Below are 16,369 nucleotides of genomic sequence, written 5' to 3'. Positions count from 1 at the left end.
AAGTAGTAAGGACATATCAATATGAACTTTCATTAGTTTCCGTTTTCTTGCGTACAACTGTACTTGGCACTTGGAAGGAATCTTTTGGCTACCCGCCACACGTGGCTGACGGATGGGTTGCCTACGTACGAGTATAAGAAGTTCCATTTTGAATTCACGAGGAAGAACGAAGACCTTTTCGACCTCGATTAATATACTATGAGAAGAACTTCATGGTCGCGCCATAGCTCAATCGGTTAGTCGCTGCCTTCCCAACGCGGCGCCCCGGGTTCGATCCCGGGTCTGGTCAAGTGGGATTTGTGGGGGACAAAGTGGCGCTGGGGCGGGTTTTCTCCGAGTACTTCAGTTTCCTCTGCCAATCTTCATTCCACAAAATTCTCTATCATCATAATCACCAGGGGTATGCTACAATAGGCCAATCAGTGGCTGCCGTGCCGAGTGGACCCTGTTGGACTCCACCTCCCACTAAGCGAAATGAGAAGAACTTACTTACAGAAAAATAGAATCTTCTTTGTAAGTACATATTCACATCTGAAAACATTTCGATAATATCAGAACACTCTTTTTGTCTCGTCTTTTATCCCTTTTTAGTTCATGCACATTTAAATTAGTCATGAAAAAACATAGTTTACTATCGTGGAAATTATAAGCGGGGCTGAAAAAGGGGGTAGGCCCCATCTATCTAATTCTATGCTCTTTTATAAGAACCTCTTTCCATGCGTAAAGTCGTTCACAATAACTTTCAAACCATCACTTACTGAAGTTGCGGAACTGGGAGATGACGCATTTTTCGTGAACCTGCATTGTAATAATTCCTCTCGTAATGTGTTTTCACCAATCCACAGAACGTGTAAGCTGAGGTCTGCACGACTACCTAGTTCTGAAAAGCCATGTCCACCCCTGGTTACAAAGTTTCTTAATGTCCGGCGGTAAAGTTATCTTTAAACAATACCAATTTAGTAACGGTTTATTCATGCACTCACTAATGACTCTAAAGCCTTTTCTTGAGCCCTGCCCCCTTCTTCAATTTCGTAATATATTTTTGCATAGACTGTAGGGCTCCTTGGACTAGTAATTAGTGACGGTTACTTTCCTTACATTTTGCAAATATAACGTAAAATTTTACCAGAATTACCTCCGTACTATTAAGTAACAACAAGGAATCCACGAACTTGATATGAACTTCCAAAACCTTTATTTTCGCCGTAGATTCTAGTCTATTTTCCTTATTTAGAAAACAAAAGGAGGCTTATCTCTGTTTATCTTCCCCTACAAACTGCTCCAGATAAGCAGCCTGAAGGAGGGAGCGGTTGGAGAACCGCGGTTAGCCTGTAGACTACTAGAGACGTGCAGAGGTAAGAGGGGAGTAATGCGACATATCGTATGAAAGCCGGAATAATGGAGCCAGAAGAGATGGCAGTTTCTAGGCAACGGTTCGGTAAACACGCGGTGTTTTCTACGCGGTCTGTGTCGTATCAAATAGAATAGGTGTAGTGAAAGAAAAGTAAGCAGTGATAGAATGATAACCGATTTTTCAGCATGGTATGGATGTTGGCTATTTGTTTAGCACCCTCCCCCCCTCCCAAAATAAAGCTTCAACCACGCTGGTTCTTAGCTAACTTCTCCTCAGACACAACCCAGAGACCAGATTTTAAAACGCAGCCAGCACTCACCATTGTGTATATTACGGAGTGTTTCTGAAGGGGATAAGCATTATCCTGGAAGAAACATTTTCGAATATGTAACTACAGAAACAAATAGGCAGAACAGATTCCGGCATGCATTCGCCCTCGTATTTCCTGGATTCCTCAAATCGCTGGACGACCAAGTGATACTGGGTGTACGTAACATCCATGCGGGTTGTGGAAGAAAGTGTTCGTAACTATTACTTAATAACATGATGGTATCTTATTCACTGCAATAGCGACACAAGGTGTTCTGTGTAGGTGTCATCAATTCTGCTTTACTGCTGTAGCCTTACGCATTTTCTGGTCTTAATATCTTAACTGTAACTATAATGCACAAATAGAATCTATATCTATTTTCACTATTCGTTGCTAGGTATCAGATCTAAAAAATGGTTATTCCTCTACAAATGTTCCCTAACCGTCTCTTAGCAAAGGATACTAACACAGGAACTATGACTGTCGTACCCCAGATATCACTGCACTACAGCACACATAAAGTCTTCAAATCACAGGTTAAGTCTTCACAGATCGACTTCTTCTACTACGAAATTCCCATGGATATCTCCTACAGAGAACTGACTCGTAGCGTCGACTGTCTTCAAGAAAACTCTCTGCACGTACCACATGGAAAACACCGTCTTCTTTTGTTAAGGATGCGTGTTTACACTTCCGTTGCCTGGCGATATACGTACTCTGTTCCGTGCATTTGCTCGGCACAGACTGCACAGAAAACACAGTTTCCCCTATATTGTTGTCGTGTACTTAAGGGGGTGTTTAACGGCCGTCGCATAGAAACGGCAGTTTTTCTATTGTTACCTGTCCTCTTTGCCGTGAGAATATTTACGGACATTCTTCTATTGTTATAGGAACGGCCCACATGTCACAACACACAATCGAGTTTGTAGGTATGATTATAATCTAGCGCCGTAACAAAATTTCACATGCCTAGATCTGTAGATTCATTATTTATTACCACCAAACCTAAACCTACACAGTACCCCTGCAACCTCAAAAGTCAGTGCGTTCGTTGCGTTGCTATCACTGATTGAAGGAAATCATAATGCACGTGGTTCTGATCGTCTCTAATGCCATGAATTCTAATAAATTCCGCTAAGATAGAAGTAGTTGTTATAGATGTAAATTTTGAGGTTTTCACGGCGATGACTATGAAGAAAGTCGTCTTCTGGGATGTGGCGCCGTGTATTCTTTGTTTTAGCCGACGTTTCGGAGGAACGTATCGCCTCCATCTTCAGGACAGGTGAATTGGCTTGCGAATGCAGAGTGCAGTAGCTGCACTCTGCATTTTTAGTTTCCTCCGAAACGTCGGTTGACACCACATATACACGGTGCCAAATCCCAGGAGACTGCTTTCTTCATAATCACGGCCGTGACAGCCTCAAATCTTACAAAACATAAAATTTATTGTAGAGCTCCTTTCCTGACACGAAAACATGCATAACGACATCTTTTCAATAATATATGCAGACATACCTTATTATGCGTTTATTTTAATCTTGCATAGAACATGTAGAGGAAGAACAACTGGAAAAAAGAAATGCTTGGTAGAGGTCCTTTAAATATCTCATGAACTTACTTGAAGGTTCTGAATATTTTACTTGGTTTCGGAGAACCTGAAATAGCTCTCTTCTCTTACGTGGGTTATACTATCCATTTACATGTGGGTCATCAATCCCTTTAGTTGAGAAGAACACATTAGATTACAGATGTGTTCGCGGCTGGCAAGACAGCAGATAACTTGACATCCTCTCCATGAATGTACCTAACGCTGGATCCAGTAAGTGAAAAGCTATGTCCACGTGTAGAGGCTTTGCTATAATAAAATAATTCCATGGAACAGAATTTTCTTCAAGGAACTGATAAAATTTCTGTCGTTTAAATGAGTGAAAGCAGCATAATGCGATTCTCAGCCAACATACAATTACAATGAACGCATTAACATAATTACGGCTAACTATAACTGAATTACACATAACAATGCATTATAATTAACACAAATATTGTAAACAAATTACAACTAAGCTGCAACCGAGTTGGAACTACCTGTGAGTTAATTACAATTTAGGTTGATTCACAATGACCGATATAGCAAAATCATAATGAAATCAATAACCGAAATACAATAACAATGTAACAGGGTTACAACTAGCACTTTAAACGGATTATAACCACAAATGTTACGATGACAGTAATTTAATTTACAGTTGACAGGTTATACTCGTGGCCCACCAAAAACTCTCATGCCTCCTTTGTTTGCTTAAGACCGTTTCAAGGGCACTATCCGCGATCATTACAAAAAAGAAATGGCAGGATATCTTAAATGAAACTACTGCTGTTTCTTTCTAAATACTTCCCAGGTCATTATAGAGTAATCATTCTTTCAGTCAACACAACATACTGCTAGCTACTGACATCATCTTTAAATATATATATATACTTATTAGTAAGACGGCAGAGGTTATGCAACATAGAGTGTAAATAGGCCTCCCCATAGCTCAAGCGGTTAGTCGCTGGCTTCCCACCGCGGCGGCCAGGGTTCGATCCCCGGGTCTGGTCAAGTGGGATTTGTGGTGGACAGTGTGGCGCTGGGGCAGGTTTTCTCCGAGTACTTCGGTTTCCCCTGCCAATCTTCATTCCACCAATTGCTCCACAAGCACCCTCACCTATCATCTGGGGCTGGTACAATAGGCCAGAAGTGGCCACAGTACAAGGGACTTAGTCCCACCCCACTAGTAATAACAAATATAGTGTAGATAGTGATCTTCAGAACAGCCAGTGAAGATGTCCAAACTTCAAGCACACTCTCTTTGAGAGTATGTGGGATGTAACGCTGTGTAGTCAGTTGTAAGCCAACCTACGTTTCGGAGGAATATTCAATCTCCATCTTTAGGGTTTAAAAATGAGTCAAACAAGAAAAAAGCCCAAAGCAAGTTGGATTTCAACGATTTGCACTCTTCATAACAACCGCTGTGAGAACTCAAAGCCTGCATATTTCTATGACTTCGGCCACTGTTGCGTGTAAGCGGCGGATGCGAGCCAAGGTTGCATAAGGCACCAGCTGCATGTCACGTAACTCTCTCTGTCTCTCTGTGTATGGGGACCTGCACATGGAAAACTGTTGGTCAGAAATCGAAAGGTTTTGATTTCTGTGTATATAAGGGGGAGGCATTCTCGGCACGTGCAGTGTCTGACAGGAGACATGGGGTGGTTCAACGGTATCTGCCGCATTCTGCTGGTGAGTGAGAAACATTTGCTTTCCCGATGGGAGGGTATCATGCGGTTGCGAATGTTCCCATTAGTGTCTGTATTTTTATATATTTTAATTGCGATTTCATACTTTTTTATTTCTAGTGGAGGGGGACTAAGTCCCTTGTACTGCGGCCACTTCTGGCCTATTGTACCAGCCCCAGATTATAGGTGAGGGTCATTGTGGAGCAATTGGTGGAATGAAGATTGGCAGGGGAAACCGAAATACTCGGAGAAAATCTGCCCGAGCGTCACTTTGTCCACCACAAATCCCACTTGACAAGACCCCGGGGTCGAACCCAGGTCGCCGCGGTGGGAAGCCAGCGACTAACCGCTTGAGCTAAGGCGCGGCCTAGATTTCATACTTAGTTTGGAATTATGCGAGATCTCTTGAATGCGTGAGATTTGCGGTTCTTATGAATGTGATCACAAATAATATATTTTAACCATGGCGGCGTGTAGTCTACCAGTATTTCACACGAACCTAATGTTTCCATCTTCAAGTTGTGCTCTAAAAACGGTACCATATTTCAGAAGACAGAAATTTTTTGTGAGCACGATAACTAACATTTTGGTTCATAACAAACTGGAGATTCTTTGACTGAGTAATTACCGGGTTTCCAAGAAGAACCCTTTTAGCATTTTTTTTATTGCTAGTGGGGTGGGACTAAGTCCCACGTACTGCGGCCGCTTCTGGCCTATTGTACCAGTCCGAGATGATAGGTGAGGGTGATTGTGGAGCAATTAGTGGAATGAAGATTGGTAAGGGAAACTGAAGTACTCGGAGAAAACCATCCCCAGCGCCACTTCGTCCACCACAAATCCCACTTGCAGACCCGGATCAAACCCGGGCTGCCGCGGTGGGAACCTAGCGACTAACACTTGAACTATAACGCGGCCAGAACTATTAATTAGACGAAAATTTCTATCTTCTGGGATGTAATGCAGTGTACTTCGCTGAAAGTCAACCAATAAATATATCGCCTTCAGCTTCAGGGGTGAAGAATAAGCCAAGCAAGTAACCAGCATGAAGCAAGTAGCAAAAATATTTTCATATTTCTTTTAGTAACTTGGTTACTTATTTATTTTATGTTCTTATAGTTGGAATGCTGAATTTTGAGAGTGTGTGTTTTGAATATTCCTCTGTTTGAAAGACATGAAATTATGACTGTTCTAAGGCTGACAGTGTGTCCGTCTTCAGAAAAAGAAACAGGTATATCATATTCTTAATGTAGCAGTTAATATAACAATTCTATAATAAACAAATCAGTACTACTGTACTAGTATTGTCTGTGGAAGTATTGCTACATGTTTATACCATCTCTGGTCATTATCAGGCAATCATTAAGTGGATATGACACTCGTCATTGGATGCAGACTGATGTATAAATTTTCACTCGGTTTACGATGACGCATAGTCACGGTTATGAGTGATTTTGTTTTGTATGTTGCAGCTCATTTCCTTTGCATCATTCTGCACAAGTTTCCCGGCAACGAATGAAAACTTCACAACCAAAACAAATGCCACGGATCCTAACTTTGTAGCCATCATTCTGCAGGATCCCAGCCCAGCTAAAGGTATCAAACTCGATACTGTTCAAAGCCGGAAGTTGGGCGAGATCTTCAGCTGGTTAATACCTCTCTTCTCCTCAGCAATTCAGACTGCAGGAGGCGCCGTTAGCAACGCCGGTACGGCAGCAGGAAGCCTCACAAATTCCATATTCGGTCAACAGTCGTTCGCATATCCGTTTCCGTTCAGGAGATGATTTCTGTATACATCATCGAAATGCATGTTCATAAATCAGTTGTTCTTAACATATTCTGACATTGTGAAAAGCAAACAGCAGTGGAATTTCTTTGAACACTTCGTAATGTTGAGGCATAAAATATTGGCATTTCTCACAAGTGCTGAAATAGTTTCTCAGCTATGCCACTAGGTGGCAGCTATAAGCAGATATTGAGAAAGACGGATACAACGGATAATGACGATTCGGATCTTTCTATAAGTGAAATATTTTTAGCGTCGTTTCAGTGGCATTATGTTGATCTGCCATTGAAATTCTATCAAATTTAAGAGTTGCAATGTGGCATAATATTGTCATCTACCATAATTATACATTTGTTAAGTGTAAGAGTGAGTAATATTAAATATTATTTAATAAAATTATTTGTTTTTTCTTTTTTAATCAATGTTCAAGATATTCAAAAAATAGGTCCAGGTATGAAGCTTCTTGTGATCTTTCGTAAAAAAAAGCTTAATTCTTTACGGTGAGGAGTTGTTAGCTCCACGCCCGATCCTGAAGCTGGAGTACCACCCCTTGTCTGCTACTTACTCACTACATCGCAGCCACCCTCCATACCTGGAGGCCGTCTCCTCCATCCACATCCTGAGGACGCGCCGTGCCATGGTGACAAGAGACCCACATGGCTAGTATCCTCATTACTAATCGAACTTGGTTTTGTAATTTACAGAGCAGAAAAATGTAGCAACATGTAGCTCAACTTAAAATGACTGATTAATTCTTACGTTACTTAACTGCGCTATTTCCACAGTAAGGATCATACAGTGTGAAATTAAATTTTAAAATGATCATGGTTATTAACTGTATAACGCTATGAAGACGTCTGTGGCCTGTTTGAAGTTACTGCACTGTCCTTTGCAGATGCAAGTTACTATTACTCACCCTATACATGATATTTAACTTGCCGTTATCGATCCACTGTCTTGTTTTACTGCAGATGACGACAATTCAGGGGGACGCTGAACTGCCCTTTCCTTTATATGAGATAAGGAGAAAGGGTGGGTGATACAGATGCAGTTTGAAAGAGGTCATTCGGATTAATAACACAACAAAGCCAGTGCATAAACCGTACAATTGCACCTGTTCTCACTGTCGCTTGCGGATTTTCTTATTTTCCTTCTACCCTGAAGATGGAGGCGATTTCCTCCGAAACGTCGGTTAACACCATATCTACACGGTACCACATCCCAGAAGACTGTTTTCTTATAGTCACCGTCGTGAAAACCTCAAATCTTAGGTTCATTTGTGAATGACACCATGTATTCTACTAGATATTTGCCAAAGTTTCGGAAGGGCCTGCTATGTCCAACTTCAGGATGAAGGGAGAGACAGCAGGTTCCTCCGAAACGTTGCTAACTAAATAGGAGACTCCATATTGTTACAACTCAAAAGATCATAAATTGAATTTCAGAACACACTGTATAAAATGTGTCCATAACACAGCGGGACAGGCAAGAATTAAAAGTTGTAGAGCAGCAAAACAATGCACTTATTTTGCGACGTAATGACATGCAAGGCATGGAGTGGGTCAGTGAGAGCCAGTGTGATTTGAATACGTAACGAGCAGCCAATCATATCGTCAGTTTCTCTTTCGCCAAAGTCTACGAAGTCAGAATATTAAAAAATATTGCTGCAGTATACTGCACAGACTTTCTTTTAATGGTAAGTTTGCAATGTCGCCAACATGCACAAATCTCTTAACCCTTTAAACGATGAAGCTCATCTAAACATTAAATGTCTACTTCCCAGAAGATATTATAACACATCTGCTTAAAAACTGTGGAGCCAGGAAAACAGCCGTTGCTAGAGAACGGCTCTGAAGAAATATTCGTTTCCAGGCAACGGTCGCGAAACAAACAACGGAACGACGTCCGTTGCTAGGCAGCATATTCTTAATAAGCAAGATTAGACGGCTACTGCATGGGAACGACTCCGTAAACATATTCCCTAGGCAACGAATACTCATACGAGAATGAACGGCGTTGTCTGAGCGGGCCGTGTCGAGGAGTTATAAGGAAGACAATTGGGGCAACCGAGTCAGTTCTGTACGGGAGTCTGTGAAGAAAACAGGCAGTTGGAACACAGCCGCCAATCAGAGAGGACTTGTGAGCGGTAGCTGAAGAATCTACTGCTAGAAGCCGTTACCAGGGAACAGCTGGTGAAGACACAGCAGGCTGAAAAAGACTTAGAGTGTGCTGTTGTGATTGGTAAAATGTGTAGATTAGCCATGGAGATGTAATTGCTTGTAGTTCCGAGTTGTGTGTATAAGTAGTCAATAAATCCGATATCCATTCCAAACCCCCGTCTATAGTCACTCTAAATCGTGACAAATGGTTACACTGGAATCATACACAGACACGTGACAGTATACGACATTACCTCACAGGAAACACATTACGTCTCCGCTACAGAGGCCAACCGGTTACTGCTGTTTACTTTGAGAATCGCAATATGCAAACAAATACACCTTGTGCAGAATGCAGAGTTTTAGTGTGTTCAGTCCGTACCTCACAGGAAACACATTACGTCTCCGCTACAGAGGCCAACCGGTTACTGCTGTTTACTTTGAGAATCGCAATATGCAAACAAATACACCTTGTGCAGAATGCAGAGTTTTAGTGTGTTCAGTCCGTACCTCACAGGAAACACATTACGTCTCCGCTACAGAGGCCAACCGGTTACTGCTGTTTACTTTGAGAATCGCAATATGCAAACAAATACACCTTGTGCAGAATGCAGAGTTTTAGTGTGTTCAGTCCGTACCTCACAGGAAACACATTACGTCTCCGCTACAGAGGCCAACCGGTTACTGCTGTTTACTTTGAGAATCGCAATATGCAAACAAATACACCTTGTGCAGAATGCAGAGTTTTAGTGTGTTCAGTCCGTACCTCACAGGAAACACATTACGTCTCCGCTACAGAGGCCAACCGGTTACTGCTGTTTACTTTGAGAATCGCAATATGCAAACAAATACACCTTGTGCAGAATGCAGAATTTTAGTATGCTGAAGCATCTGGTGCAAACATCACAGCCAGGTTCTTATAAGTTCATCACCCTACCAACAAGCGCTCTATTATCTGAGTTACTGAAGGAATTGTTATATAAAACATAAATAAAATACACAAGAAAGAAGCGCGGTGTGGGCAATCTGGTGACATCGGAAGCCACGTAAATAGTTATACCGCTAGTTTGATTTAATATTCGCGGATTGAAATAAACTTCCCAGTGACCCACATTCGAGTAACGAACCATGAATTGCCAATTACTTGATAAGTGTTTTGGAAACGTTCAGAAAACGAAAGTGTGACTGACTAATGAACGCCATTACTGCTATCTGACAATGCAAGGGACGTGATGTGATAAACAAGTTTCAGAAGCGGAGCTGCTGAACAACAGCGCGAGCGTTGCCACAAATAACAACTTCAGGTCATGCTGACAACACTGTTGGTTCTTATGTTGTTTGAGAAGGTAAGTTCTTGCAACAGTTTCCAATTCAAACATTTAATGATACTGTATCAGAGAATATTTGAAATATCCACGATAATTTTAAGAAGTACCGCGTTACGAACTAGTTATGCCACTTCATTTTCTTCTTATTCGTGTGCCTTTTGGTATAAATTATTACCAGTAAGAGGATACCTGTCTCGCAATCTCATTATCAATTTAAAGTACAAAATTCGCATAGTGCAAATTAAATCCATGCGTTACTGTAGCTTGATTTGTGGGTTTTGAAGACGCCGTCAACAGCTTGTATGTGATTCTGTATAGTGTGAAACTTGGTCTCTGACATTATGTGAGGAACATAGACTGAGGGTGTTTGAGAACAGGGTGTTGAGGAGAATATTTGGACCGAAGAGAGATGAAGTGACGGGAGGTTGGAGAAAACTGCATGATGAGGAGCTTCATAACTTGTACTCTGCTCCAAGTATAATTAGAATGATCAAATCAAGGAGGATGAGGTGGGCAGGACATGTAGCGCGAATGAGGGGGAGGTGGAATGCATATAGGATATTGGTGGGAAAGCCAGAATGAAAGAGACTATTAGGAAGACCAAGACGAATGTGGGTGAATAATATTAAAATGGATCTCAGACAAATACGATGGAGTAGTATGGACTGGATTGATCTAGCTCATGATAGAGAGCAGTGGTGTGCTCTTGGGAACATGGAAATGAACCTTGAGGTTCCATAAAATGTTAGGAAGTTCTTGAGTAGCTGCCCAATTGGCGGCTTCTCAAGAAGGGTTCAGATCCAATCACTGTTAGTTACTCAGTCAGTTGGTTAATGATCACTGAAATGGTGAGGATGTGGAAGGAAACAGCCGTGGCTTAATTTTCATCACCTGAGTGCTGGAGTGTACTATACCCATCAACATCAGTTTCTGGGAAACGTGGTCTGAAATCAGGGAATCAACTGTAGTTTGTGGCTCAGAACAAATCGCATTCTGAAATCTCACACTTACAAACAAGGCAAACCCATATAAGCATGTGGCGATAGTGAAACATAATGCGGAAAATCAGAAAAGTGCATTGTCTCACTTTCACCCAAATGCGGAAAGAGAACAAACCAATATTCAGGAGACGATTTGCTTGAGGAGGGGGGACTTGGGAAAAACACGAAAATCCTCAATGAAGGTAGTCTGTGTTCCGACTGAGATTCGAACACGACACTTCCCGAATGTAGGTCAAAAGGGCGAACTTGAGTTGATGCGCAATTATAAAACAAAATCTTACATTTCTGTTAAAAACCTTACTTACTTACTTATGGAGCTCAGCCCTTCTTGAGGAGAAGCCAAATATGAAGCTACTCAAGAATTTCTCAGAATTTTATGGAACCCGAAGTTTCATTACCGTGTTCACAAGAGCCTTCCACTGGTCCCTATCCTGAGCCAGATTAACCCAATCCATACCATCGTATCCTATCTCTCTAAGATACATTTTAATATTGTTCACCCACCTACGCCTTGGTCTTCCCAGTGGTCTCCTTCCTTCTGGCTTTCCCACCAATATCCTATATGCATTCCTTTTCTCCCCCATTCGTGCTACATGCCCTTCCCACCTCATCCTGCTTGATGTGATCATTCTAATTATAGCTGGAGAAGAGTACAAATTATGAAGCTCCTCATTATGCTAGCACCGAAAATTTTGAAAAGGGAGTGAAAATCAGTCTGCTTGCTGCTTTTGAGAATTATCTTTGATCCTGAGGATGAAGGCAAGATATTCATCCGAAGCGTCTCTAACGTCTATGATACTATACGGCATTTCATTTCATGAGAAAGACGGTTACTCCTCAAGTAATACATTGATTTTTATCTGCAATAAATTAACTTGCCAACTTCGGAGTAATACAAATTCGAGCTGAAAACGTTTTTCAGAGCACGGCAGGAGAAGAATGTGTGTTTCGTGTTGGCAAATGTGTACAGTTCTAAACAAACCTGTAACAGACATACGATCCGCGAGAATTCAATGATATGTCATGCTGTTAATAATAAATGTTACAATCTGAATATTGCAGACAACATTGGGGGCCACGGTATACCCCACTGGGGTCCCAATTTACTCCGATTCGTTCATCCCTGCGGCTGCGCAAGTGGTGTACTACGTGATTGAGCACACTGGGGACTTGAGTAACACCCCTCCAGAAACAGGTAGGCTCTCTCCTGATAATAACTATAGGGGGAGTACGTGCCAATGGGCAATACCGAATTGAAAAGAGCGGCTCGCGTCCAATCACCGAAGTTAAGCAACATTGAGCCTGGTTAGTACTTGGACCGGTGACCGCTTAGGAACACCAAAAGATACTGGCGTTCATTTTATGCTCCAAATTGCGAACAACGGGAGGGGGAGAAAGAAAGAGAGGTGTATTGCTTGATCGAGCACATCAAGGAAAATATGATCTCCCATCTAGGAACAGGTATGAATTGCAATTATTAGAGTTTATAATTACATTGCCGATATTAATAGAACCGGGTAGCCCAGTCAGAGTATGGGGACTTCGTATGGAGTGGGCGACCGGAGGATTGGTGTTTGATTCCCGGCTAGGCTAGTGTTTTCAACCTATACATAGGTCTTCATTCGTCTCTGCCGCCCCCTCATCCTCTCATCGAGGGGGTATCGGATGCTATTTTCAAGCATTAAGCGGGTGGCTAAATTAGCGCTGAAGATTAGGAAAGACTGGAACTAAGCCTCCACAAGAAGGCTAAGGCTCATAATGGGCTGTAGTGCCAACTTTTTACCTTTACCTGTCAACGGTTATTAGGATCGCTATTGTTACGATAATAAAATATATGAGGTTACGAGGGCTGGAAATGAAGCTGGGATCAAGAGACAAGAAGTTCATATAAAATTTTGGTGGTTAAATATTTCGAAAACAGTGTCTGAATTCAGTAGCAGTTTCCTCTATTCTATCTCTCTTTCTTTCTAGCACTTTCCACTAAATTACTTAATCATTTAACATTTAAACAATCAGCTCTTACATCACAGAAAACACAACGTGCCTCCATTACAGAGACCAACCACTTCATGTTGTTTAGGGAAATAGTAATTGCTTATATTTGATTTGAGGTTCTTACAGCGGTGGTCATGAAGATTTATATCTTCCGGGATATAACTCAACTTCCAACGGACTACACGGTGTTATATCCCAGAAGACAGAAATGTTCAACTGTTACGTATTACGAATATGAAACTTATGACTGCATTCTGCATGAAAAATTTTGAGATGTTTAATGCTAAAGTAGTTGATAATTTTGCATAAGATAACCAGTGTGACTCAAATTATCTTCCGTAGTAACCTCAAAGCGCCCATCTTGGGAAACGCCACTGAAAATTCCTGATGAGAAGAACAATGAGGAGGGTCAAGGAGCGAAGCCTCTTGCGCGAACACACAGAGAACTTCTAAACCTGCACAACGCGCTCATCAGGGAGGCCAAACTTCAGGGCATTGCCAAATACCAGGTGAGAACATTATGAGCTTTCAACAGCGTGCACTTGGGCTGAAGGCTCGGTCGCTGCCCCTGTCAAGTCGGACCAACACGTAGCACATAATAAAAATGTTATTTGCTAGGATTTGAGAACGTGTAGATCCGTAGAAGTTAAGCAAGGTTTCGGAAGAAAGAACTGCCTCAATCTTCAGGATCGAAATTCAGAAGAAGCAAATGGAGCAAGCCTAACCTAGAAAGAGGGTTCAGATATAGGTCTGGAAATGAGACACGATGTCTTCTGAAACAATGGTGAACTTCTACCTGACTACACGGTGTCACATTCCAGAAGATCGTACTCCTCATAGTTGAGAATTTCAAGTCCAACATAACACATAAGTTTTTTTCACGGAAAACTCGTCACATAATTCGATAGCCGTTTATATACTGTGTAAACGTAAGAAGTATCAACGGTCTATCTGTGCTTTAGCGTCATGAAATTATACGCGGGCCTACATGTCAAAAGAAAAGGAATTTACTGCAAGATAAACCGATAAATGTTAAAGCTCTGTAAAGACTTAATCGAGAGGAAGATATTCTAAACAGGCGAGGCTAAAATTTTATCATAATTTAATGAATCACCCTACGAACGGTCAGCTCTCTCCGTTTCGAAACAGCATTGGCCGAAAGTCACATATGGGCCAGATTCTTGGTCAGTTTGATGTCCTGCAATTATTATTCCGCTAGGCATACACGTACATGAACTCCGAGCGTTGTAAGCTACCGAAAGCTTGTACTCTTCGATGTCTGGATTTGATGTGAGACTGACCGAATTGCGTCTTAGCTACGTCAGAAGCAGGTGCAGTCGGGATCATTAAATCGCGACTCCACTATGCGAGGGAGAGTCAGTAAATAGTCATAAATGAAAGTAAAACAGTTGTAATGTATGTAATAGGTTTTCTATGTCTATCACTAGGTAGCAGCACAATCCAACTTCATGAGAGTCTAGGTAGCTGGTGCGCATGAGCATGTTCAGAAGCTGGTTTCGGTAGTAAAAATGGCGACCGTGTTTAGGCATGTACTACCGAAGAGCAGCGATCTGTTGTGCGTTTCTATGGGCCAAAGGACTCACTGCAGAGGGTATTCATAAAGAAATGTTTCCTCTTTATGGTGGGAAGTGTTTGTCGCGTTAAGCGGTTCACAACTGGGTCAAAGGCGATGGCAAATATTTCGCTGACGGTGAAGTGGTTAAAAAGGAAGTGAGGAAATGGTTGAGACAACGGTCAAAAACATCTATGCTGTGGGTTTCGATACACTGGTAATGAGAAGGGACAAGTGTATCAGTGTTAATGGAGGATATGTCGAGAAATAAATGTTTGTTCCAGGTTCGAATATCACATTTTTTACGATTTATATCCACATGTTACCTATTTACTGACTTTCCCTCGTATTTTTTGTTAGCGGGTCAGAGAGTTATTCAGCCAGTCAGCCGTACAAATGGCTGATCAGTTTGGAAGTCAATGAACTGGCCACTTCTCTGTAACACCGAAAACATTTCCCAGGCATGGTTCTCTTTGCAGGGTTTCTCAGAAGAAGTACTGTCCGTCCTGCGCGAGACATCTATGACAACCTCAGAGGAACAGCTGAGAACTGTCCTGCAAGAGGCGCTGTCGCGAGGTCACATCAAGCGTGCCGATACCAAGGACATGGCCGCCAAAGTCATGGCCTACTTAGACGATCCGGACAGCGATCTTCGCAAAGCCATGGCCAACTTGAAACCACTTCAGTATACATAAGATGTAAGACTTGTACTAAACATGCCTTAGGATAGATTAGTATGATAGAATAAATAAGTAGATAAATAAATAAACAGAAATCTTCTCTTCCAGAGCAGTCGGTAGTTATTTAGATATTCAAGAATTTCCTTTATGAACGTAAAGATTCCTGACGTTCTTCACAGGAGCTGACAACTATTATTTTGTTGTTGAATACGCAAAAAATTAACAGGAAGCACTGGGCCACGCCATAGCTCAAGCGGTTAGTCGCTGGCTTCCCACCGCGGCGGCCCGGGTTCGATCCCGGTTCGGGTAAAGTGGGATTTGTGGCGGACAAAATGGCGCTGGGGCAGGTTTTCTCCGAGTACTTCGGTTTCCCCTGCCAATATTCATTCCACCAATTGCTCCACAATCACCCTCACACATCATCTGGGCTGGTACAATAGGCCAGAAGTGGCCGCAGTACAAGGGACTTAGTCCCACCCCACTAGCAATAAAAAAACAGGACGCATATTATGACAGAATTGATTTAAATACTTCCTGTTATATCCATGAAGATGCGAATTCAAGAAATCTTATACGCGTACTGCTGTCGTATTTTATACACGGACCTATCAAATGTCCACCTGCGTTATCGTATGGGCATCTGGTTTGAACTCTAGGAGCAATTTTACTGAACTGGCTGTTTATATGGACATTTCCTGCGTTTATGTTGTGAAGACGAAAGGAAAGTTCAGACCTTCATAAACTGTTTCACATTCCAAGACAAATACTAACACATCCAGCAAATTCTCCTATACATAGAAAGATTTGTAACGGCGAGTGAAAGTTCTGAAATTATGCAGTATTGGGTTACCATAGCAATGAATTTTCGAGCGTCAGCACGTTGCATGAATGTAAGTTATATTGTAAAAGGTAA

General features: G+C 41.8%; 2 protein-coding genes across 2 annotated transcripts; both read left to right on the top strand.

Moving 5' to 3' along the window:
- The first annotated feature begins 411 nt into the window (after positions 1-411).
- LOC111868330 lies at positions 412-15,685 on the top strand. The gene is made up of 5 exons (XM_023858886.2): positions 412-513; positions 10,126-10,225; positions 12,271-12,403; positions 13,546-13,712; positions 15,256-15,685. The coding sequence occupies exons 2-5, from the start codon at positions 10,187-10,189 to the stop codon at positions 15,469-15,471; spliced, it is 555 nt and encodes a 184-aa protein (XP_023714654.1). The 5' UTR covers positions 412-513; positions 10,126-10,186; the 3' UTR covers positions 15,472-15,685.
- Positions 4,441-7,116, top strand: LOC111868331. The gene is made up of 2 exons (XM_023858887.2): positions 4,441-4,941; positions 6,407-7,116. Exons 1-2 carry the CDS (start codon positions 4,906-4,908, stop codon positions 6,716-6,718), a joined length of 348 nt encoding a protein of 115 aa, XP_023714655.1. The 5' UTR covers positions 4,441-4,905; the 3' UTR covers positions 6,719-7,116.
- Positions 15,686-16,369: the final 684 nt, after the last annotated feature.

Source organism: Cryptotermes secundus, unplaced genomic scaffold (assembly GCF_002891405.2).
Source record: "Cryptotermes secundus unplaced genomic scaffold, Csec_1.0 scaffold1368, whole genome shotgun sequence".
Classification (NCBI taxonomy): domain Eukaryota; kingdom Metazoa; phylum Arthropoda; class Insecta; order Blattodea; family Kalotermitidae; genus Cryptotermes; species Cryptotermes secundus.
The sequence above is the reverse complement of the archived record's forward strand: the minus strand, read 5'-3'. Positions and strand labels throughout refer to the sequence as shown.

Excerpts from the sequence above, each read along its gene's own strand:
- LOC111868331 (XM_023858887.2), top strand. The coding sequence starts at position 4,906 with ATGGGGTGGTTCAACGGTATCTGCCGCATTCTGCTG. Across the intron at positions 4,942-6,406 it reads GTATCTGCCGCATTCTGCTG|CTCATTTCCTTTGCATCATT; the intron begins GTGAGTGAGAAA and ends TGTATGTTGCAG.
- LOC111868330 (XM_023858886.2), top strand. The coding sequence starts at position 10,187 with ATGCTGACAACACTGTTGGTTCTTATGTTGTTTGAGAAG. Across the intron at positions 12,404-13,545 it reads TAACACCCCTCCAGAAACAG|TAACCTCAAAGCGCCCATCT; the intron begins GTAGGCTCTCTC and ends TATCTTCCGTAG. Across the intron at positions 13,713-15,255 it reads AGGGCATTGCCAAATACCAG|GGTTTCTCAGAAGAAGTACT; the intron begins GTGAGAACATTA and ends TTCTCTTTGCAG.